The 25,242-nt window shown below is 40.4% G+C and overlaps 1 protein-coding gene across 1 annotated transcript in view; it reads left to right on the top strand.

Annotated features, from left to right (window-relative positions):
• Positions 1 to 25,242, top strand: part of CFAP65 (cilia and flagella associated protein 65) — a 2,328,717-nt gene that overhangs the window by 2,016,989 nt on the left and 286,486 nt on the right. Inside the window, exon 24 of the mRNA XM_044075222.1 lies at positions 1,408 to 1,566. Coding sequence (XP_043931157.1) covers positions 1,408 to 1,566 — 159 coding nt within the window. The remainder of the gene's footprint in view (positions 1 to 1,407; positions 1,567 to 25,242) is intronic.

The following is a 25,242-nucleotide window of genomic DNA, read 5'->3' as shown; positions in this document are numbered from 1 at the left end:
TTTAAAGTGACAGCAAACTGGGAAAAACAGCACACACCATATCTACTACAGATATGGCAAATAACATTCGACAATATGCAATTTCAAGCAACTGCACTTTCGCACTTCTGGTCTCGAGATACTGAAATTCGACCATTCTCTTAATGCTATAAACTAGTATGTTATATATTTTTAAACAAATATAATTTATGCTAGCGTGTCTGTTGTAGTGTATCATATCAGTACTTATTAACCACAAAAGGTCAGCTATCTAAGATTATATACACCTCTGTTACATATGTGGAAGCCTTATTTTTAAAGCTGCTATCAGTAACTGTTCCAATGTTCTCCAGTGATGTGTTTACTGGGATGTAAACCACATGAAAACAATGCATGTAAAGACGTGTATCTATATTAGCTGATTTCCCCAGCCACCCCCATTAGCATACAGAAATACTGCTTGGGATTCTAGGCATACATGTATTACACATGTAGAAGACTGCTTCCCAAAGATAGATGGTTGAGCCTCACAGTCTCTGATAGGTCACTGTGTGATCTGTATTTTGATATGAATTGATTGTGCATTGACACATTTGCCAGGAATCCAGAGTAGCTTGCTGTTTCCAACATGTACTGACCTCACTGTGGGCTATAGATTGGACTATCAGGGCAAACTTACATAACCCTACCCTTATGGTGTACAGGGGCATCTGCCCCCATGTAAAATGGCGTATAAATGAGTTTTATTACTTCAGTAAATAATGCCTCTGTTTTATTGTATTCAAAACATGTCATTTGCTTAAGATTTGTGAGATAAACTTTATTTTTATTGGCTCATTTTTACAGAATTATGTTACACCCAAAATATAGTACAGCTGCTGTATAAGGGCAGTCAGCATAAGAAGTATTCATGGAAAAAACTATTGCAGCAGTACAGATAGCTTGTCACCATCTCTTACAATATGTTTCCATTATGAATAGGTTTGTGGTGTCATAAAAAGTGGTGCTGAAGAATGACATCTACTAGCCTTGTGCCAGACAGGCTTAGATAATGCTAGGAAGGAAAGAAAGGCTAATGAAGTCAGATGGAAGGTGAAAGGATAGCTCATATGTTACTATGCTACACAACATTCTCCCTCAAAACATTTGCTATGTTGAGTGCATTCAGAGAACTGTACCTTGTGATAGGTCCAAACTGTGCAGGGTATGGTCATGCCTGATAAAATAAGATACAAGCAGCATGGCATTAAATTATCCAGCATGTTGGTTATGAGGGACAACAAATACTATAGGTCTGTGCCAGTGTCCACATCAGTATGCAGTATATCAGTTGTGACATAATTTGTTTTTTCTAATTTTGATGATTTTTCCTTTTCATAGCTGCATGTTATGAATCATATTCAACTTGTGTCTTTCCACTGTTTTCAGGTAGACATCCCGATCCATATCTTAGGTGGAGATTCAGCTTTGATCACATTTGAAGGAATAGGATATGATCAGAGTGCCCTGGGCAGCAGAGTACCCCACAGCAATTTTCTCAGCAGCCATTCTGCACCAGTTACTCAACGACTACCATTACCTGGGCAGGTAATGTTTCACTTGGAAAAATTTGAAAAATGCAAGATTGATTGTTGGGAGCCTCAATATAAGAGATGTTTATCTTCACAGTGATTGCTATTTTGATTTTACAAACATCGTTATATATTCTAAAGGACAGCTTTAGAATTAGTCAGTATGTCACCAGTTGGCAATGACAGATTGTCATCCATGAAGTATTGACTTCTTGGACATATGTTTATAGGCCACCTACTGTTACCCCAAACTGCATATTTTAATTAGCCAGGTAAGCCCACCCACTATGCCCAACTCCCATTTTCTATGGAAACCCAGGAGCACTGTATGACTATTTGGCTGACTCAAAATAATACAGTCCAGGGATGTCCCTGATCTCATCTCAGCATTTTGTCATGTCCTGTATTTACTTTTTTGTGGGGGTGAGCAAAACAGTGAAGGTTGATGTTAATAAACAGTCTTAGATGTTATAGCTACAGACTTATTATTCTTCAGAAACCATGTATTTATAATTCCTTAAAAAGTGTGTACTTTTACAAATCCTCTTTTTCTGTCATATTCATAATTGAGTAGCATTAATATTTTGAAAGTGCCAATGATTTAGGATCTCTGCTAATGATTGTTTTTGAGTTTGTAACTGATATTGTAGATAAGAGATTGAGAACTATGACACGGTCTGCAAGAACAGACCGAGGGAAACAAGCCCAAAATTATAGTTATAGGTCATTGTCTTAATACTCTGAGCTAAACTGTCAGACACTGAAGGTCTAGTGGGAAATGAAGATGTGAAGTGTACAGTCTAACAGAAAAACGCTGTCCTCCCAATTGCCCAAATTCAGCCTTTTCTTCCTTTATTGTATCATAGAGTTCGTACTGTGGGATTCCTTTTTTGTTGTTGTTAGCTATCATGCAACCATGGATTTTATATATATATCTGCGTCTATGTAAAACTTACTGGTGTTTGGTTTAAAGCTTTGCCTATTATGTTTAGATGAAATAAGTTCTTGATAAGTTGTGTTTCAGCTCTCATTTTACATACATTTTTATTAGCTGTTGATGGGGAAGAACGTTATCAGCATATATTAACAGAAGTAATCAGATTTTAATCACAAATGACATTCTTGAAGAAAAGTATGCAACAACATAATTAAGTATAATGGATGCTTCCACATATGGGCTACTTCAAAACATAGTACAGCCATTAAAATGAAAAGACAAAAGTTACAATGAAATAGTAAAATATTGAACACTTTTGAAAGCAAATCACTGCTCACAGCAGAAGGATTTTGATTTATTCACTGTAATCACAAATCAAAAGAGACTATGGCACAATATGCCCCATACTTTAAACAGTATACAGTTACCTGTGAATATGTTTCATTCTTAGATGCGACAGTACAAGATAGATTGATTAGTGGTATTTGAAGTGAAACATTCCAAAGAAAGCAGTTGTCCTAGTAAAAAAAAAAGCTTTTCAGATGTCTCAGAGCAGGAAAATGGTAGACAGAGAGATGCAGCAGTTGAGAAAGCATGAGGTATCTGTTGATGCAGTGTATAAAGTCAAAACTGAAGTAGTAAATCAGAAGGGTACTTTTTAAACATTATAGTTAGTAAAAAAAAAAACATAGACTCCAGGACTGTTGTTTTCAATGAATCAAAATGCCAGGCGCCGACTCTTAGGCAAAGAGAGATAAAGCTCTGACTCTGATCAAAATAACCCATGTTCATTTAGTTCCCATGGCTCTGGAGGAGCTGGTGAGGGGCAGGCAAATAGTGATGAGGAAACTCCTACTGAACTGTTAAGTAGAACTTGAGTCATGCATGCCTGGGGTACAATTCCATGCTAGAATCTCCAGTGATGACTAGAGATCTCATAAAGGTGCTGCCTGGAAGGGGCATATCCTTCTAATGGGTTATGTCAATCACAGAAATATACGCTATGCAATTGATAAAGCATATTGCACACTGAATCCTTCTTCATCTTTTGGGCATGCTCAGTGGCAGGTGGGCACACTTCTTAAAAACCTCTCGATGGCTGTTTTGATGACAATCTTTCACTCCATTAGGGTGCAAGTGAGTAGAGTCATGGTGATCAGCTAGATGGATGGCAGGTGGCCTAGTCTAAAAACATGGAAAAATAAAAATAAATTAAATGCTGAAGTTCTAGGAAGGTGGGATGCATAATGTAACTATGTTGCAATAAGTGATATTCCCACAACCAAAGTAAAAGTAAAAAGGGTTTTAGGATATGACTACAAAGTAGTCTTTCTTACATCCAACCCTACCACTAACCCTCCAGCTATGTTTATGCACAACTCATCTACTCCCCATGGGAACCTAAATAGTTCCTTACCAGCCATTTCTGGATGTATCCCTTCACCAGGTGGGTCTCTGACTTTTCATAAAGTTGACCTTTTTACCAAATTATAGGGCCTGGGAGTGAAGTCCTTATGGTAAAACATGAACTAGGCACCAGAAGCATCATCATCAGCTATGTAAAATAATTCCAGCATATCTCTCACTCCCCCTTCAACTGCTTGAAAGTAAGGTATGCAGTCTCCACCAGAAGTCACACAGCAAGTAGTTTTCTCTGACCCCCCTCCCAGAGATAGGAGAGCTGTCTGTCAGATGCTTCAACCTTTCCCCTCACCACCTTCTGGCTGGCTGTACCAGCAGCCAGAACTTGCTCCCGAACTCAGGTCACTGGCTGCACAAATGCCATTGGGTTGGCTGTGTTTTCAAAGTAAATTATTTTTTTTTTGTGAACAGCACAAATTAGGCAAGAATACTTGCACAGAGGTTACTTTATTCATTATTTCAGAGAAATAAATGGTTTCATTCTGTGTTTCTAAAGAAGTTATTACAGTTGCTACATTTAAACTTAAAAACCTATGCTGGAGAGAAACTGATGGTACTAGGCTAGATGATGTCTACAGTGTGATAATGGCAAATAGATTACAATTAATAATGCTGAAGCAAGAAGATCCACCTTTGTGTTGGAAGTACTGGTTACAAAACCTATTTTAAACTAAAAGCAGATTAAATTAATGGAGCAGAGTGCAAAATAAGAGCTAAAGTTACTTGCCATTTGTGTAAGTGTTCCAAGAAGAGCTATGCACACTGCACAGTGCTAAAGGTTCCATATTGGAGGATCCAAATGTTCCTCCAAAGTTGTGTAACAGTTGTCTCAAAACAGATGTAATGAAGGAGAAAAATGAAAAGGAGCTGGGAAGATTAGGAAAAAAACTACTACAATTAGTCCGAAAAAGCAGAGGCAATGGAATCCACTAGCTTGAAATAATGCTTTGCTGATCTTGAGTTAGTTGAGAGTCAAGTTGCAGAACAGAAAGATATATGATGTCAGTAAATAACTAATAATATAAATTGCTATGAGTAGAAAAGTTTATGGCCATGTTGAGTGGTGAAACTCTGTTCTCAAAAACTTATCAGCAAATGTTACTGGTTGATGAATCTACAATTATAATATGATATAATAGGGTCTATATTAAATCAGCAAATGGTTAAAAAAGCGAATGCTGATTTATCGACCCCATGTAAGCGGACGCTTACAATCCCGAACACTTGGAACAACCATTTTTTTTCCAAGAGAAAAAAATCGCTGTTCCACAAAAAAAAAAAATAATAAAAATAAAAACTTCAAAACATTACATAAAGTGGGTGGCTTCACCCCACATACCCCCCCAATGTGGGGGGGCTGTGCCATCCACACCCCCCTACTTAAATATACCAACTCTGAGATCGCACTATAGTGAGGAAAATGGCAAAGTAATGGAGGCGGACAAGTGATTTCTTTCCCAGGGAAAGAAATTGCTTATATCCGTTTTGCTATTTTGCTGTTTCATGCTTTCAAGTTTGATCAAGATGCATTTGAAGAATTGCATCTATGATTATATAATAGGAACCCATATAATACAATACAATATAATATAATATAATATAATATATAAATCATTGAGATTTTCTGAAAGTTACCATTAAGTATTAATTTTGCACCTTCCAGTTTTCCAAGGAATTATTGCAAACCCCTGATAGATGTGGAAGTAGTGGTCATCTAGACGATTTATTGGTCAAAGGAAAACTAGAAAGAGCGAGAGAGACAAAACAGTTTAGAAAATTGCAGAAAGTGTTGCAAAGACTATAACAATGTGGATTCAGAGTAAAAAATGTAAATGTGAATATGACAAGGAACAAATCAAGTGTATGGGGCACTGTGCTGGATAAAAAGGATTTTCTTCTTTCTTCTGACTCTGCTAAGACTGTACTCAAAGTATTTCCTCTCATGCAAACACCCTGTATGAATAGGTTACAGTCATTTTTGGAGCTTAATTAATTATAGTGGAAGTATTGCCCCTAATCAAGGATCACACTAGTATCCTTCTTCACAGGTTGGTAAGGAGGCATACAGTGAAGACATAACAAAAATAATTTTATAAAAGCTGTTAACAATTGCTAGATGTTGACACAGAGGAATAAAGCCTTGGCTATAACCCAGATGACCCAAGTGGAATTAGTGGCTCAATCACCTTCTGGAGTCTGGGATAGGGATGAATGAATGATAAGGCTCTACCTGCTTGACTTACTCAGTGTGGGATAAAGTGCTGGTACAATATAATTACAGAGTGCCCCTTATATTATCATTTTATATTTCTGTATATGGTATTGAAGCTGTGATTCTTTCTCCTGCAGAAGATAAATGTCCGTTGTCTTGCTTCACCAAACAGGTGGGGTAGTTTGTTTACTGCTTTATTATGTAGAAACACATCAGGATGGATAGCAGCAGTACAAAATATAAACAAACTGATTAGCTGATAGTCTACACAGACATACATGCTTACATCTCAACAGCTTACTACAAAATGTCAGTCAGGCTCGCATGTGCTCAGTGTTTATACACTTATGGAAGCCCCTAGAAAGCTTCTTAAAGGTGAACACATATTGATCTACATCCTCCATCTTTAATGAATTGCCCACATTATAATCACATTTGAGAATAGAGAGAGCAATTGTATAAACAATAAGAAATAGATACACCACTTATGTTCTTATGTTTCATGTCTTTATGTCCAAGTTGCCATGTATCTCGAACATGGTCTTGAAATGCAACCTGATCTAGTGATATAGCAATAAGAACTGGGTTTAGCAACAGGGACAGTCATAGGTGAACAAACAGATTCTGGAACTTCGGGATTCATCTCAGGAACAGGGAAATTTACTGGAATGCCCTCTGGAACTGGAATGCTGGATACCTCACTCTGAGATACAGAGTCTTTCTCACAGATATTATACTGCAATACAGGCTCGGACACCGGGATTAAATGTTTTTGATTCCACCTAAATTCTTCTCCTTGCGATTCCACAATGTATGATATTGGCTCTGGACATATACATATTCTTCACAACTCCAATCCAATCAAAATCTTTGGACGTCTGCATCCTCACTATCTCTCCTTCATGTAATAGATTAAGTAGTTTCATAGGTTCATGGGTAGTTACTAGGCTATTGGCCCTAGGGCCTATACAAGCCTAGCCAAAAAGGTACCCTGGCTTTCGCCACCCAAGAAAATTATTTTCCTGTGCCCCTGTTGAGCAGAGCCAGAGAGGTGATCCCTGGGGTGAATTTCGTATTTCCCATCTAATCATCAAGATTTTTTTGAAGAGTGCTAATGAGGAGCTTTGTTTGATAAAGATAGGTAGTTTGTTCCAGAGTATGGGAAGTCTCTGGGACAGGAATCTATCCCTCTAGCATGTTCTGTTTATTGTGGTGACAAGGTTTAGGTCCCTAGAGCGTGTAGCTCAGAGGGATTGGGATTTCTTTAAGTGGAGCATGTCCAACAGCTCTGGGTTTGACATAGCTTTGTATGTTAGGCAGAGATCACCTCTGAGTAGGTGATATGTGGCGGAGTAAAGCTGGAGTTTTTTGAGATGGTCTGCATAGAGCATCTGTTTGAGGCCATTAATCCTCTGTGTGAGGTATTTCTGCAGCCTTTCCAGTTGTTGTAGATGTCTTGTGAGGTACATACCAAAAGGGCCGTTGTACTCTATAATGGGTCTAATGAGTGATGAGTAGAGGAGAACAATGACCTCTTTTTTCCTGGATGAGAACCCTTTTGTGATAAGGTGTGCCACATAGAAGGATTTCCTGACTACTGTGGCAATGTGATTATCAAAGGAGAGACTACTGTCCACCTGTGTCCCAAGGTCTCTTATCACACTTTCTGTGTTAAGTAGACTACCGCCTATGTGGTAGCTCATGGGTACAGAGTTTTTACCAAAGGGGATGACAGTGCACTTTTTGGCATTGAGCTTGAGGCCATGGCTTTGACACCAAGCATCTGTCTCAGTGAGTCCCTTTTGTAGGATGTCTACATCGTTAGGAGTTTCACTTATGGCTCCTAGTTTGCAGTCATCTGCGAACTTTGTTATCCAAAGACCTTTTGTGTTTATTTATTTATTTATTTATTATTATTTATTTATTTTATCCCGCGGTGGTGGTGCTGCGGTAGCGTTGTCACCACACAGTAAGACGCTGTCCGGTTTGATTCTCAGCTAGAGCATCTTCTGCGTGGAGGCATGCGTCAGGGCTGGTAACTCGGCATGTAAAAATCAACTCAATCATTAGCGGACCGGAGTTCCGCTGTGGCGACCCCTAACCGGGCTAGTCTAACTGGATATATGTCCATTTTCAGTAGAGGCCCGGGAAGAAAAGCTCCAAGCACTAGCAGTGACAAAGAATACAATATATAGTAATTAGTCAAGTAAGTTACAGTACATTGGCTGTGTTGGCAAGAACAAAAATAGTAATGTCATTTAGTAGGTTGAAGTTAATATCCAATAGCAGAGAGAGAAACAAAAACAAAAATATATAATTATTTATTTATTTATTTATTTTTTTTAGAATATAGATTACAAAGTAAGCATCAAAGAATAGTATGGGAGAGAAGTGTAGAGAGAGCAAGAAGGGGAATAAGATGTCAGTCAGGATTAGAGCATGGACAAAGCCAGTGAGATTTATGATGTTCTTTAAGTTGTTTTTTAAATAGGAAAGTTGAAGCAAGGGTGGATAGTTCAGTAGGAAGCTGGTTCCAGTTTTTACCTACTGTGTTGGAGAAAAGCGAGTCCCCAGCTTTGTTTTTTGACTTAGTAGTGGCAACAAGGAGCTTATTAGATGAGCGTAGTGTTTCAAGATTTTTGTATGGTGTGATCAGATTTGTGAGGATAGGGGTATTGTTAGGGTGATAAAGGATCTTTTGGGTGATAACTAGTTGTTGACAAAGTAGTTGATTTTGCAGTTGTAGCCATCCCCATTGTTTAAGGTTGAGACAGTGATGAGTTCTAAATGGGGTACCAGTAGCAAATCTGGTTATATTATTATAACTGGTGGAAAGTTTGGTAAGGTTGTTCTTAGATAGATTTGTATATATCGCAGAAGCACTGAACAGGGTAGAGATTAGGTGGGTCTGGGCAATAGTCATTCTGGCTGATGGGGTGAGGAAGGGTTTGATTCTGTAAAGGGTGCCTAGATTTTTGTTAACAGACTTTATTGTAGAATTAATATGGTCATCATAGCTAAGGTTGTTATCAATTGTTACACCTAGTAGACGGGTTGTAGTGTCAGGGGTTATGTTAGTTCCATTGTTTGAGGTTATTGTGAAGTACAGTTGAGGTGATTTTAGAGTTGGAGCAAAGAGCAATAATTTTGTTTTTTTTGGGGGGTTCAGGAGGAGGCAGTGTTGCGTGAACCAATTTTCAACACTGTTGAATACAGTTTGAGTGAGGGATTGGAGAGAGGCTATGGTCTTGGCTGAACAAGTAGAGTCATCTGCATATTGTATGCAGGTAGCTTGAGGAATTTGGGTATGAAGATCGTTAATAAATAATGAAAAGAGTAGGGGTCCTAAGATGGAGCCTTGGGGTACTCCAGTATTCACTGGGAGGATGTAGAAAGATTATTATCCCAAAGTACTGCTTGCTGTCTGTTTTCCAGGTAGGACTTAAACCATTGTAATGCTTGTGGGTCAAGTGATTGGGCTTTTAGTATGTCTATAAGTATGTTGTGATTTACCATATCAAAGGCTTTCGAAAGGTCAATAAATAGTGCAGAGGAAAAAAGTGTTATTGTTATGATTTTTGTTTATGGAGTCAGAAAAGGACAGCAGGGCAGTGGTTGTGCAGTTGGCAAGTAGGTTATTTTGGAGAAGGTGGTCAGGTAGTTGTCCGTGAATGCATTTCTCCATTATCTTAGCTATTGGAGAGAGTAAGGCAATAAGCCAAAAGTTGGAGAGCTCAGTAGATGACCCACCTTTATGTAATGGGATGATGTGGGATATTTTCCATATGGCAGGAATTTTGCTTTCTAAAATAGTTCTATTGATAAGGATGGAGATGGGGTAGGCTATGGCTTTTGCTGCAGTTTGCAGGTATTCAGCTGGCAGACAGTCAGCAGATGGAGTGCAAGGTTTTAGTTTTTGAAGGAGATTACAGATTAGGGATGTAGGTACAGGTTGTATTTGAAAGGTGGGAGAAGGAGTCCTAGTGGAATTTAATGGGGAAGTGGTCATTGGTGGCAGAGTATTGGCTAGGGTTTGAATGGCTTCAGTAAAGTAGGTATTAAAAGCATCGGGAATCTGGTTGGAGTTATTATGGTTGAATCCTGCTGGGGCAGGAGTTGAAGAGTGTCCTGGCTGAAAAAGTTTGTTTATACTTGACCAGAACTTTTGTGGATTTTGTGGATGGGTTTGTTGGAGATGAAGGAAATAGTCTTTTTTGTCTCTAAGAATAGATTTCTTGGTGGCATTTCTTAACTGTTTAAAGTAAAGGTGATCCGATGGACATTTGGAGGCTCTGCATTTAGCCCAGATTTTATTTCTAAGAAGGATGTTTTGCTTAGTTTGTTTTGTGAGCCAGGGGGCAATTTTGGTTTTAATACATGAAGAGCGATAGGGGCGTGGTAATCTAGGATTTGAAGAAATTTAGTGTTAAAATAGGTCACTGCTTCATCAAGTTGATGATGAGACATTGGTGACCAGTCACATGCTTTCAGTTTATTTCAGAAGCTCTCTGGATTAAAAAACTTTTTGTAGTGAGAGGTTTTAAAGTTGTTAATAGTTGGGATATGGACTTTTTGTTTAATAATGTAGGTTAGCATGTGATCACTGATATCGTCAGGAAGGGTTCCTGGTTTATAGGTATCAAGGTGGCTGTTGATAAGGATCCAATCTAGGGTGGTTGCTTTACTGCTTGGCTTATGGATTCTAGTAGGAGTGGTTATAATTTGTGAGAATCCATAAAGATTTATGTGGTTAGTTGGATTAGGGGAATTGTAGGTAACCCAGTCTATATTAAAGTTACCTAATGCTATGGTCTCCTGAGGTAGATGGGTAGAGAGGTAACTAAGTATGTTTTCAAGAGTATTGGTATTATTTCTAGGGGGGAGATATGTGCAAATTAGATAGATAGATTTGGAGTTGTTGATTTGAAGTTTGGCAGTAAGGGTTTCTGAATTGGTATCTGGTGGTAGGAGTATACCGAAGGGTGATACTTGGAGTTTAGATTTGTACAAAATGGCTATACCTCCACCCTTTTTGGTTTTACGGTCACATCTTAGGATGTTATAACCAGGAAAGGTAATCTCCTGGTCCAGAGTTGAGGGCTTTAGCCATGTCTCTGTAATACAGAGAATATCAAATGAGTGAACATCTAAGAGTGCATGTAGGTGGGTTATTTTATTGTTTATGCTACGAATGTTAAAGTGAGCTATAAGGGGGAGTTAGGTGACTTTGATAAGGTAGTGATAACAGGCACTATTTGGTTTTGTAGGTTATTGGCATTATCAGTAATAGGGCCAGGGTTTGGGTGAATATCACCATCTAATATCACCAAGAATGATGCCACAATATAGAGACAAGATGATCAGCTTTAACAAATTGGCTTAATGTCTGTGTCATTCAAAGGGGATCCAGTGTTCAGTCTCTGAATGATGACATGCTTGACAAGCCACACTGTTAAGGGGACGGCTTGCACCTGTCACCCTGGGATTCGGATTTTGGCTAGCTCTTGCCACCCCCCCCATAGCCTTTTTTTTTAGCAGGCTCAAATAAACCTACCACCTACCCCAAAAAAAAAAAAGAAAAGAAACTGAGGGTAATGCTGCTCATGCCAGAAGTCTCAGTATGGAGAACATCGATGTCTGTGCTGTAACTGAAACCTGGTTCAAGCTCCTGAGAGCGCACTATGTTGGTGGCAACGACAAAGCTCGAAACCATCCATGGTGCTGCAACTATATAATAGGGGGTGTAGATGAGGATATTCTACAAATTTAAGAAATTTGTCATAATTATTTATTTATTTTTTTTATAAGGGAGTAAGTAAGATGGGTAGCTCTATGATATTTTGGTAATATATAGCTAGAGGTGGAGGTTACATTACTGTGGTTGAGGGGGTAGAAGAAAGAAGATGGTAGAGTTTGATGGTAGTGGTGGTGTTGTTCAGGAAGAGAAGAATGTTCGAAGAAGGTTAGAGTGTATGGTATAGTAAGAGAAGCAAGAGTTGTAGTCAAGAGTAGGATGTTTGTGAGTATAGATTTTTGTGTTGGGGCCATAGGGATGTGTAGATAAGTGGTGAGAGTAGGTTGTTGGAGGGAGTGTAGTAAGTAAAAGGAGAGAGTGTTATAAGAGGTTGAGTAGGGAGGAAGTGTCTAATTATGTGAATAAAATTGGTTGCAAGAGAGAGTGTTATAAATAAAATGTTTAGTACAGGATGAGTTGTAGGGAGGTGAGGGAGTAGGCCAAGAAAGTTTGGAAGAGAGAGTGCTATAGAAACAAATTAGTACAGGATGAGATGTAGGGATGAGAGGGAGTAGGCCAAGGAAGGTAATTAGTTTAATTAAGGAGTTGTAAATTAGGGGGTGTGGTTGGTAAGTTAAGGAATAAAGCAATAGGTTGATAATGGGAGGGGGAGTCGTTATAGCAGTATATGGTTAGGACTACTGGGGGTGGGTGGAAATTGGGGATAGGGAGGGGAGTGGAGTGAGCCCGCAGGACGAACGGAGCGGGGCAGACACAGAGGAAGGTAATAGCAGGGAGAAAAAACAATCAGTAAAGAAGAAGGTAAGACCAAGAGAAGGTAAGAAAAAAGGCAGTGGTAGTGAGAGAAGGAAAGGAAAAATTAAAAGGCAGAGGGAGAGTAAGGGCTTGTATAAGGCTAGAGAAGAAGAGAAAGAGGGCTAGATACTAGGGTTGTAAGACTATAGTAAGTGGAAGGTAGAGCAGTAAGAGTGAATTGGAGTAAAATAGTTAATAATGAGAGGAAAGTAGAGAAGTGAGTGAAATTAGAAGTGGGTGAATACAGCCATCTAGTGGTCAAAACCTGTAATTACACAGAGTGGAGACTACAGTAGATGGGTGGAAGTAGAAGAAAGAAAAAGTAATTTTCAAGGGAAAGGCTTGAGGGAGTTAGAAATCCTGGGAAGGCTGGGATGACTAGGGAAAGAGTGAATTGAGTGTAAGAAAGGCAAGCAGAGGGGGCTATGGCTGCTGGCTGATATGGAAGTTTAAATAGGACACCTAGCAAGTATTACAACACTAACATGTGCATTTAGGGGAAGATATAATATTATTTGACATACAATCTTAGTTTAGCTTGGCTTTCAATCCAGGGGGGTACTTTGGTTACCCAGGTGAGGAGCTGCACAAGCAGCATTAGTTAGGTGACTAAAGTTGGTCTTTGGAGTCCAGTAAGGCACAGCCGGAGGTAGAGGAATTAGGTAATAGAAGTATGCTCAACTGGAGAAAAAACATAAAGGGAGAAGAAAGTTGTAGATGCCTGTACTTCAGAAAAGTAGATGCCAAACAGGAGAGGACCCAGGACTGAACCCTGTGGTACTCCACTTTTCACTGGTCTGAAGTCAGATTTGGAGTCTGCTACATTCACAGTGTGGATTCTGTCAGTGAGCCAGTTGGCAACCCATTTTGTGACATAGAGATTTATACCTAGTTTAGTGAGCTTATCTATAATTCCAGAGTGGGGGATGGTGTCAAAAGTCTTGGCGAGATCTAGATAGGCTGTGTGAACCACCTTACCCTCGTCTACTGCTTTGGTGACTGTTTCAAAGAAGTCAATCAGGTTTAGGAGACATGATCTGCCTTTTACAAACCCGAACCGGGTGAGGTTCAGAGTTTGGAGATTACCAATGTCTTTGCTGGCATTATCATAATAGGACTTCTGAGATAAGTGCTTCTTTAACAAATTGGCTTTCACTGATCTGTTGTTCTTGACACATGGAACCAACAATGTACTACTAATTTATTTTATTTTATTTATTTTATTTTATTTTACATTTGTTGACTGGGCTAGTCTAGCTGGATATATGTCCATTTTCAGTAGAGGCCCGGGGAGATAAGCTCCAAAGTTAAAATGAATTTACATTAAAGAAATACATGAAAATAACAGAGTAAAAGAAAACATTATAACTGGTGACATAGTTATAAAGTGTAAAAATGCAGTAAGTAGAACATAAATGGTAAAAATATTGTTACAAAAATATTGTTACAAGTGACATTCTTGGAGAATACTAGCATAATGTACAGTAATTGAGGATAAAGGAAAGTAAGAAGAAAATAGTTATGTAAGTACATCTAGTGGTATAACATGTGGAAAGAATATATATAATAGGTAACGTGGTTCTGGTTTGTCTGGACAGTAGTCTCTGTGCAGGTGAACCAAGATGTTTATCATGAGGAACATCTCTGAGATTCAAAAGATTCAAGAAAACATCACTATTGTCTTGTTCTGACTTTTTTAGTAATTGTTTTGCACTTTGTACTGCACATTCTGCCAAACTATTTGACTATGGATACTCAGGGCTACTTGTAACATGAGTAAAGTCCCACTCTTCAGCAAATCTTTTGAACTGTTAGCTTGTAAACTGTGTACCATTGTCAGAAATAACTTTGTGCAGACTTGACCACAGTAGTCCAGGAATCTGGTTTAGCTGAAGTGGTTCTTTCTGTTGATGTGGCTTAGTGCCATTACATACAGAACAAGATAAAAATACTCTCTCGATATCCTGTGACATAGAAGGCCAAAATACTAGTTCTGTCATGCTTCTTTTGATAGAGTCTACTTCTGGGTGGCCACAGTGCAAAATAGTAATATACTCTGGTTGCAAGGGCTTTGGAACAATCACTTCTGGACCTTTCATGATGATGCCATTGACAAACAAAATCTCATCTCTGTATGGAAAATAAGGTTGTAGGTCAACTGATAAGCAAGATTGTTTTAATGGCCATCCTCGACTGATAAAGTGGTTGAGCTTCTGAAGAACTGTATCTTTGGCTGTATGACGTCTAAGCTCATCAAGATGTGTAGAAGAAAAAATTCTCACTTCCATGACTTCAAAATCAAGTTCTTCATTTTCATGCTGTTCAGTGGTATTTCTGGGCAATCTGGACAATGTATCAGCAAGATAAAGAAGTTTCTCTTTTGTGTAGACAAGATTGAAATTATATTTTTGCAATTTCAGCATCATGCTTTGCAATCTGGCAGGAGCTGAATGCATAGGATATCTCAAAATAGTGACTAGAGGTTCATGATCTGTTTCAATTTGGACAGGTCTATCATAAATATAAGCACATAATTTTGAACATGCAAACACAATTGCCAAGAGTTCTTTCTCTATCTGAACATACTGCATTTCAGTTTGTGTAAGAGTTCTTGATGCATACACTACTAGTCTACCCTCTTGAAGAATGAGTGCACCAAGACCAAAGTTCAAAGCATCACAAGAAAGAGTAACTGGTTTGTGAACATCATAGTGTCTGAGAGTTGGTGGAGTGGCAATTCCCTATTTCAGGACATCAAATGCTCCCTGGTGTTGCTCTAAACATGACCAAGCTACATCTTTGTGTGTCAGCTCTCTGTGTGGTGCTGAAAGTTGGCTCATGTCTGGAATGAACTTAACTAGGTAGTTGACCATTGCCAGGAAAATGTTGCAGGGCATGAAAATTGTCTGGAGCTGGCATCTTGGGAATTGCAGTTTGCTTGGAAGGATCTGATGTTAAGTTGTCTATCTTGCCTTCATTCTTGCTGGTTGGGATCGGAGCTGACTCGGCCATCTTCAATAACTCGAGAGCTGTTTACTGGCTTGAGGCTACCCCTTATCCCATGATGCCTAGCGATAGCTACCCAGATCTCGTTTGCCGCTTCATTTGCGAGGTGTCATTTTTCTGGCTCAGGCTTGTATAAAATTTTTTGTGTCAATTCTTACTAGAATGTAACTCTTCTAGTATTTTATTGTTAGCGATAGTTTTGTTACTGTGGTAGATAATTGTTTATTCTATAGTATCCCTCCTTTTGTAGAACTCGTTTAACTTAGAGATTTATCCCCCACCCTTCCCCCCTTCATCCTGGTTAGCCATTTAACTTAGAGGCTTTCCTACTGCTTTTTTCTTATAGGCTAGCCATTTAGATTAGAGGCTTTCCTATTACCTTCTTAAAAAAAAAAAACCTTTGTCTATATCCTTTCCTAGTAGGTGTGTTTTTTGTTCTTGTAGAACTGAATATTGCTCTCTTTTTTATTGTTGGCTGAATTGGTTGGTTTCCTTCTCCAGTACAGTATGTCCAAGGAATCTAAGGTTTCTGGGTTTAAAAAGTGTGACTCATGCTATCAGAAAATGTCTCTGACAGATGGGCACACTTCTTACGTCTATTGTTTAGGCGCTGTGCACCTGCAGGACTCTTGTTCTGTTTGCCATGCCTTTAGTCCACGAGTCCTGCATGAGCATAAGAATAAGTTGATTCTTAGGGGTCTATTATAACCCCAGTATTCACCGGCCAAGAGTTTACAGCCAGTGAAATCCCCTAAATCCACTAAGCTGTCGGCTCCAATTTCGGAGCCGATTTCAGTACAGGATTTACCTTCTACGTCGGTTCTGGCTGGCACCAATAAGACAACCTCCCCGTCGGCTCGATCACAGGCTTCAGAGCAGTCGTGGAGCCACAAGAGGCTGAGGTCCCCTTCCTTAGAGTCGGTGCAGTCGGCTTCTCGGTCTCCTTTACTTCAGAGCGAGCGTAGTCACCAATCCTCTCACTCCTCTCGATCCTCTAGGCTGTCGGATCATGATGTGGAGAGAGTAGTTAGTAGGTTGCTAAAGTTGCAGGCACTAGCTAAATTGTTGTCCAGCCCTCCTCAACAGGTATCAGCTGTGTCCACTTCTCTTGATGTTCCTCCTCAGACTCCAATGAGTCATAACTCTATCTCCTTCGGTTCCGAAGTCGGCTCCGGTTCCCTCTGTGGTACCTTCCATCGAGGGATCTAGGCGCTGTGGCTCCCTCATCGGCTCCAAGGGGGCGAATGGCATCGGACCCTTGTCCAACCCCATTATCCCTCTCGGAGTTTTGGCGCAGGTGAGCTCGGCTCCAACATCAGCCTTGGAGCCATCCCCCTTGGTGCGGAGAAGGATTCCTATTTTTTCAGAACCAGAGCTTTCTCTACATCATGGCAGGGATGCCTTTGATGTCATGCGGAGTGTGCTGTCCTCTGAGTCAGCTCCACTTTCAGCCCCACTGGCTCCGTCCCCTGTATTGTCTGTGCCAACCTCTGCTTCTCCTCCAGACCCTAAGCATAGGGAACTGATGCTCCAGGACACCCCATTGGGTATTTCCTCCTCTTCCGAGGCCTCTCCTGATCACTCAGAGGAGCCCCCTTGGAAGAAAAAGTGTAAGAGGAAGCACATTGACTCCCCCAAGTCTGTCACTTCTGATACAGACTTAGATGATTCGGAAGGGTCCCTGAGATCCCCCTCTGAAGATGTTTCCTTCCTGGACATCCTAGAAATGCTTAAGCAGAGGGGGAACTGGAATCCCCTAGCCCCCACCTAGGATGAGTCTGTATTTCTGGATGCTTTCAGTTCCCGACCTTCCACCTCCTGGGTTTCTCCGCCTTTCGATCCTCTTATGACAGTGGTGGTTCAAAAGGCTTGGTCAGCTTGGATACAGTGGAACCAACTCCAAGGAGACCTGGTAAATTCATTACAGCACCCCAGGATAAGCAATTCCTTTCAAAAGGTGTTCCTGTTGATGCCATGGGGGTAGCATCAGCCACCAGAAAAGAGTTAGCGGAGACCTCTTCATCTGTCCATCCCCCTAACAAGGAGTCTAGGACAAAGGACAGATACGGGAAGTGAATGTTCACTTCAGCGACCTTCTCTATGAGGTCACTGGACTACCTATGTCATTTTACCCAGCATCAAAGGGATCTCCTTAAAGAGCTTGGAGATACCCTTCAAGATCCAACAGCTGAGGGAGCACAAGCCAAAGTAGCTTCCCAGCTAGTGACGCTTAATTCTGTTGTTAACTCCTTCATGAGGCTCATTTCCTATGCAGCTGATGGGGCGTGTAGAGCTGCAGGTATGAGTGTGGCCCTTAGGAGTCATGCGTCAATGCGGCTTTGTAACTTTGCAGAACCCTTTCGAGCGTCCTTCACCAACAATCCCTTTGATGGTTCCTTTCTTTTTGGACCACAGGTGAAAGACACTTTGACTAGGTTTGAGCAAGAAGGCAAGACTCTCTCTGCCGTGGGAGTCCATTTTTCCACTCCCTCTAGACCTTACCTCATGGGTCAGAAGAGTGGGAAGATGTGGTTCCATAAATCTCAGGGAGCCTTGCCTGACACACGTAGTGATTTTTCCTCCAGAGGCAGAGGGGGAAACAACAATAATAGATGCCACCCTCATGGCAGAGGGGGTCCCCAGAACCAGGGCAACAGAGAATCTTTCTCTGATAAGCCCTTCCAGCATCCCTGAAGGGTTGCCTGGCTGCTCACCTCTGGAGGCAGTCGGGGGAAGACTTTCACTGTACCCAAAAGCCTGGCAAAGTTTAACACAAGACAAATGGGTAGGGTCCATTATATCCGGAGGTTACACAATTCCCTTCCATCAACCCCCCCTTACAGTCAAGGAAGACCCTTCCAGATGTTCCACCCGATCTGAAGGAGCAAGCAGTAAAAGAAGTTTCAAAACTGCTAGAAAAAAGAGCCATCCAGGAAGTCCCAGCAGACCAGCATGGATCTGGAACTTACTCAAGGTTCTTTTTAGTACGAAAAAAGACAGGGGACTGGAGACCAATTCTGGATCTCAGCAGACTAAACAAGTCTGTACAAAGAACAAAGTTTCAGATGGTCATGCTACAGTCCATTCTACCCTTTCTGTGTCAGGACAATCAGATGTGCTCGATAGATCTTCAGGACGCGTACTACCACATCAAGATGGACAGACGCTCCAGGAGATATCTTCGCTTCCGGCTGGGGGCCAGTCATTATCAGTTCAGAGCTCTGCCTTATGCTCTCACCACAGCCCCCAGGGTGTTGACCAAATGTGTGGCAGTGGTCACGGCTCACCTGAGACGTAAAGGATTCCAGGTGTTTCCATATCTAGATTACTGGCTCCTCACTGCTACCACCAGGCATCAACTCCTGCAAGCACGGGACTACACAATAACAATCTGCACCCAGCTAGGCATTATAATAAATTTTGAAAAATCTGCCTTGTTGCCCTGGCAATCTATCACTTACATAAGAGCAGATTTAGACACAAGGGATATGTTTGCAAGGCTACCACTAGAAAGGGTGTCCGCAGTTCATCAGCAAGTACAGATTCTGATGCAGAGCAAAAGGATCCAAGTCAGGTACGTCCTTCAAACTCTGGGTTCCATGGCAGCAGCCATTCTTCTAATCCCACTCGCACACTTTCATATGAGAATTCTTCAGTGGCTTCTGTTCACGCAGTGGTCTTTCCAAGAGCTACCCATGACTCACATGATCCTAATCATGGATGCATGCAAAAGACATCTTTCTTGGTGGATGGTCTCCCCACTAATTACTCAGGGCAGACCTTTCATTCAACCCCCTCTGGTAGCCACAGTGATGACAGATGCCTCCCTGATAGGGTGGGGGGGGCATTATTTGGGCAGGACAGTCCAAGGCACTTGGCAACCTCACAGGTACCATCTGCACATAAATGTCCTGGAAATGAGAGCTGTGCTCCTGGTGTTGCAAGCAATTCAAGACTCTCTTCCTTCTGGGACAATTGCTATTCAAATGGACAACATGTCAGTGGTGTGGTACATCAGCAAGCAGGGCGGAACCAGATCCTACCCCTGTGTCGAGAAGCACTCAGACTTTGGCAGTGGGCGATTTCCTCCCAACGTTTTCTGATTGTGATGCACATCCCTGGGAGATACAACGTCATAGTGGACAGGCTCAGCAGAGCTATCCTCATGCCTCATGAGTGGTCTCTGAATCAGGAAGTTGCGGATTTTATTTCCCACAAATGGGGACAGCCTTGCTGTGATCTTTTTGCCACCCCCTTCAACAGCAAATGCAGCAACTACTTCTCCCCTCTTCCACTTCCAGGTCACATACCCAGAGATGCTCTAGTCCACGATTGGCCTCAGGGACTTCTTTATGCTTTTTCTCCATTTCCTCTGATACCAAAACTCATACAGAAAACAAAGTCATTGGGTTGCAAAATGATCCTCATTGCCCCCTACTGGCCTTGACAGATATGGTTCCTGTTCCTGCACCATTACCTTCTCAATCAACCCTGGACTCTGGACCCAATTCCAGATCTTCTTATTCATCAATCAGGCGGGTTGCATCAATCCCTCAAAACTCTCCAGCTCACAGCTTGGTTGCTCCACTTCCAACCTTAGCCAGGCTTCCCAGCATTTCCCCAGCAGTACGTGAGATTATCATCTCTTCTCACAAGTGTACAATGAGGAAAATTTATGCTAGCAAATGGAAATGTTTTTCTTGTTGGGCAGAGGCTAGGAATGTGGATCCCTTTTCAGCCGCACTCCACGAAATTCTGGAATTCCTAGCACAACTGTTTCACTCCGTGTCCGCTTCCGCTACAATCAGGGTACAATTAGTGGCCATTTCTAACTTTCATGTTGGTTTGTCAAATTCTAACATTATGTCTCATAAGCTCTGTAAAGCTTTTTTGAGAGGGACAACTCTTCTTAGGCCTCCAGTGAGAGATCCCCCTCCTCCTTGGGACCTTAATTTAGTCCTAACTTCCTTATTTCTGCCCCCTTTTGAACCAGCAGTGTCCTGCTCCATCAAATTTCTATCTTGGAAGACACTCTTTCTGGTAGCTATTGCTTCAGCCAGACGCGTCTCCGAACTTCAGGCACTATGTGTTTGTCCTCCCTACTTGGTTTTTCATAAGGACAGGGTTGCTCTGAGGACTAATCCTTCATTTCTTCCTAAAGTCTGCTCAGAAAATAATTTAAACCAATCTATCGATCTTCCTGTGTTTTTCCCTCATCATACCAACAAGGCAGAGTACAAACTACACCAAATGGATGTTCATAGACAATTGCGTTTTTACCTGCACAGAACTAAAGAAATAAGGAAGTCGGACCAATTATTCCTTTCTTATGCCTTGGGCAAACAAGGTCTCCCAGTTTCCAAGGTAACCTTGTGGCTGTCACACACTATTACTTTCATTTATCAGTTAAGGAACAAAGAGTTACCTATTAAACCGAAAAGTCATTCTACTAGGGCCTTGGCCACCTCTGTAGCCTTCCAGTCTAGGTTGCCCATGGATTCTATCTGTGCAGCTGCCACATGGGCAAACCCTCATACCTTTATTTCTCATTACAAGCTGGATATGGTCTCCAGGAGCAGAGCTGACTTTGGTTCCACTGTTCTGAAGAGTCTGTTCCACTGAGCCACCCAGGATATTAGGTGCTAGGGACGCTGTCCCAACCAGCAAGAATGAAGGCGAGATAGACAACTTAACATAAAGAAGTTATGTACCTGCCATAACATTCCATATTAGTTGTCTTCATCTCACCTTCTTTCTTGCTTCCCACCCTCTGTCCCCCTGTCCTAGTGAACCGAGAGGAGTTCCTGTTTCACTGGCTGCATGTTCTCTTATTTTTCCTCTATTGACTTAGAGAATAGGGCAGGTATAGTCAACCTATTTTTTGGACTGGTTTATTCTCTTGCTATGTCTGGAGTTAGCTATTTCAAATGAGATCTGGGTAGCTATCGCTAGGCATCATGGGATAAGGGGTAGCCTTGAGCCAGTAAACAGCTCTCGAGCTATTGAAGATGGCCGAGTTGGAGCCAAGGATCAGCTCCGATCCCAACCAGCAAGAAAGAAGGTGAGATGAAGACAACTAACATGGAACGTTATGGTAGGTACATAACTTCTTTTTCATAATCCTGAACTGGTAAATAAGTGACCAACATAAGTGACTTCCCATTGCCTGAATTTGCACTTCTGATTCAGCCTGAGATTCACTTCACATGCTCTTTCCAGAACCTTCTTGATGTTTCTGTCATGCTCAGCTTTACCATTACCTCCAACTAGTATATCATCTACTATAATAGCACATGGGTACCAGAATAAATTAGCTCCATTGCACACTAGAAGACTTCAGTGGCAGAATTTATCCCAAATGACATTCTCAAAAATCTGTACCTGCCAAAAGGAGTACTGAAATTGGTTAGCAATGAGGATTTTTGGTCTAGCAAAATTTGCCAAAATGAACTCTTTGCATCTAAGACAGAAAAAACAGTAGCATTTGTCATAAAAGCAGTGACTTCTTCGACTATACGAATTGGATGATGAGGTCTTTTCAGTGCTTTGTTCAAATCTCATGGATCAGTACATATGCTGATATTATCTGAGTATTTCTTATGAGCTACGATCATGAAAGATACCCATTCAGTTGGTTCATCAGTTGAACAAATCACATATTGTTGCACCATTTTATCTACCTCAGCTTTGACTATGTTCTGCATAGCTACTGGAACTTTCCAGGCTGGTCTAACAACTGGACTGACCTCTGTGTCTAACTTCATGGAGTACACAGCTGGGAGTTTGCCTAGTTTGTCTTCAAAAAGATCAGCATAGATAGAGAAAATAGACTGGGTGAAATTAGAACAGTGGTCTTTCAAGTTAACATGATGGACTTCTTTGTTAAATGAAAGCAGTCCAATTTTCAAACTGTCTCTGAGGCCTAATGACTGTATGTACCTTTTGACCACATAAAATTGCAAGTCATAGCTGTTCCCAGCAGAGTAATATGAAAGCACTGCTGAACCTTCAGTCTGAATTTCTTCACCACCATAAGCAACAAGCTTCACACACTATGCCAAATCAACCTTTTCACCAGCACATACTCTAGCAATTTTTTCTGCCGACATAACATTGCACTTTGAACCTGTGGCTACTTTGAGCTCTATGTGTTTTCCATTTATCAGAACAGTACAAAATACTTCATTCTTTGGCCATAAATGTACTGCATTGACTGTTTCATTAAGCACAGACACACCATCAACATAAAAAGCAGGGTCATAGATTTCCAATTGATCAACTTGTCTCTTGGAAAACTCTCTTTTAATAAAAAATGTGCCTTATTTGATGTGCAAAACCTTTTGAAATTATTCCACTTGTAGCATGTGTGACATTGCTGACCAAAAGCTAAGCACTTTTCTCTTTTATGTTTATGATTTCCACCACAATGCAACAGTTAGCAGTAAAACTGGGTAGTGGCCCATTCTTTGAGTTTGCTGACTCACTGTTGTGCTTCACTGAGACTGTGTGTATTCTGGAATTTACTAGAAAGCTACAGGGTTTGCTAGTGAGTGCTGCATGTGTTACAGTTGCTGCCATGTCTTAGGCCTGTTTCTTTTAACCATGTGCTGCATACTATCAACATTGGCCTTAGAAATTACTGGAAGCATGCATTTCTCATTTGTAAGCATATTTGTGTGCTTTTTTGTAAGCTCATATCTCTAATAAATCTCAATGGCCTTATTTAAAGTTAAATCACTGTCACAAAGCAAAATCTTTCTCACAGCATCATCTTTAATACCACACATGTCTGTCTTTTATCAACTCATCCCTTAAATCAGCAAATCTGCACATTTTAGCTTTATACCGCAAATCAGTTATATATGCTGCAAACGTTTCCCCAGGCTTTTGATCTCCTGTATAAAATAAGTGCCTTTCCATTGTAACATTCATTTGGGGGTTACACATTTCTTCAAATTTACAATTTAAGCACTCAGTGTTTTCCCTTGACTCAGCCGGTACCATTATATGATGGTTTTCCCCCTCTCCTGCAAATACAGCAGGTGCATATACAAATGAACGCTCTCTTTCTATGGCTTCTGAACCAGCTAAATTAAGCAGAATACATGCCTTTGTATGGTCATCTTTATCAGAAAATGCAGTTTGTATAAAAATATCATACTCTTGCTCAAACTCTCTCCAGTTCTCTGCAATATATTATCAAAGACAAAAGGTTCTTGTTTTCAAAATCCATCTGCCATGCCAATAAAGTATGTCAAAACACCCTGAAAATATGGCCGTCATACTTTTACACAAACATGCACAAACAGCCAGTATTTGTAATAACATTCAAATGCACAGTAAACTCTTTGAAATACTGTACTTTGCAATGCTTACTTTGAAATGGCTGTATTTTGTGAAATAACTGTACTGTAATACTGCATAAACTTGTGAACACATTGTACACCAGATTTCTTGAATAGATTTAATTAATGTAAAAAAGTATCTCTCAGCAAAAAAAATTGGTCGTTTTCCTTATGTTATACATTTTATGTGATTCAGACTTTATTTGAATATTTTCACCAATATGTCGCAGTTTTGGACATTTCGATTAACTAAAATTAGTTTAGAGCATTCTGATTGCTTCATTTTATATTTTGCAAATAAGAAATCATTTAAGTAAGCTTTGATACCTGAAATTAATTTTTTACCTGTTTATGTGAGTTATACATCCAGTAGGGATGATTCACTCCTCTATATTCTTCCACCTTTAACTGAGTGCCTTCAGTCCTATATCTGGATTTGAATCTGGATCCCATTCTGACACCATGTCACTCGTCTTGATTCTCAAGTAAGATTAATAGGTGGAGTAGTTCGTTTTTCTGCTTTATGATGTAGAAACACATCAGGATGGATAGCAGCAGTACAAAATATAAACAAACTGATTAGCTGATAGTCTACACAGACATGCATGCTTACATCTCAACAGCTTACTATAAAAATGGCAGTCAGGGTCACACGTGCTTAGTATTTATACACTTGTGCAAGCCTGTAGAAAGTTTCTTAAAGGTGTACTTACATATTGATCTACAGTAAATATTTATTGACTGAGAAAGAAACCTTTGTTTTTACATATGGAATAAAGAAATTCTGTCAGTGTTTGTGGAATAGAATGCTCAACTTGGTGACAGAACAAAATTGTTGCTAATGTTTGTTTTGAGAGTATAAAGGTCCACCTACCATGACAGCTACACACAGCCAAAGATGGTCTATTACTTTGTTTGCATATGATAATCAGATTATCAAACATTGATAGTACATGGGAATGTTGTCAATCAGTCTTTAGCAGTTTTTTATGGGAAACATACAATCTGGGAACTCAGGGAATGAGGGAAGATACAAGCTCCTTGATAGATACTGTTTCTCAAGAAGCTGAATGAAAACTGAGACAAAGCCCTTCTTTCAACTTCAGCTAGTGTTCATTGTATTTGCATTCTTTTTTTGTTTAATTGTATGTGGTTTCCCACATCATCTTTCTTGGTTTGTATACTTCAGTATATGGTCATTGGAATATTTGATTATTAGC

This window comes from Protopterus annectens, chromosome 6.part0 (assembly GCF_019279795.1).
Source record: "Protopterus annectens isolate FY-2018-M chromosome 6.part0, PAN1.0, whole genome shotgun sequence".
Lineage (NCBI taxonomy): Eukaryota > Metazoa > Chordata > Ceratodontiformes > Protopteridae > Protopterus > Protopterus annectens.
The sequence above is the reverse complement of the archived record's forward strand: the minus strand, read 5'-3'. Positions and strand labels throughout refer to the sequence as shown.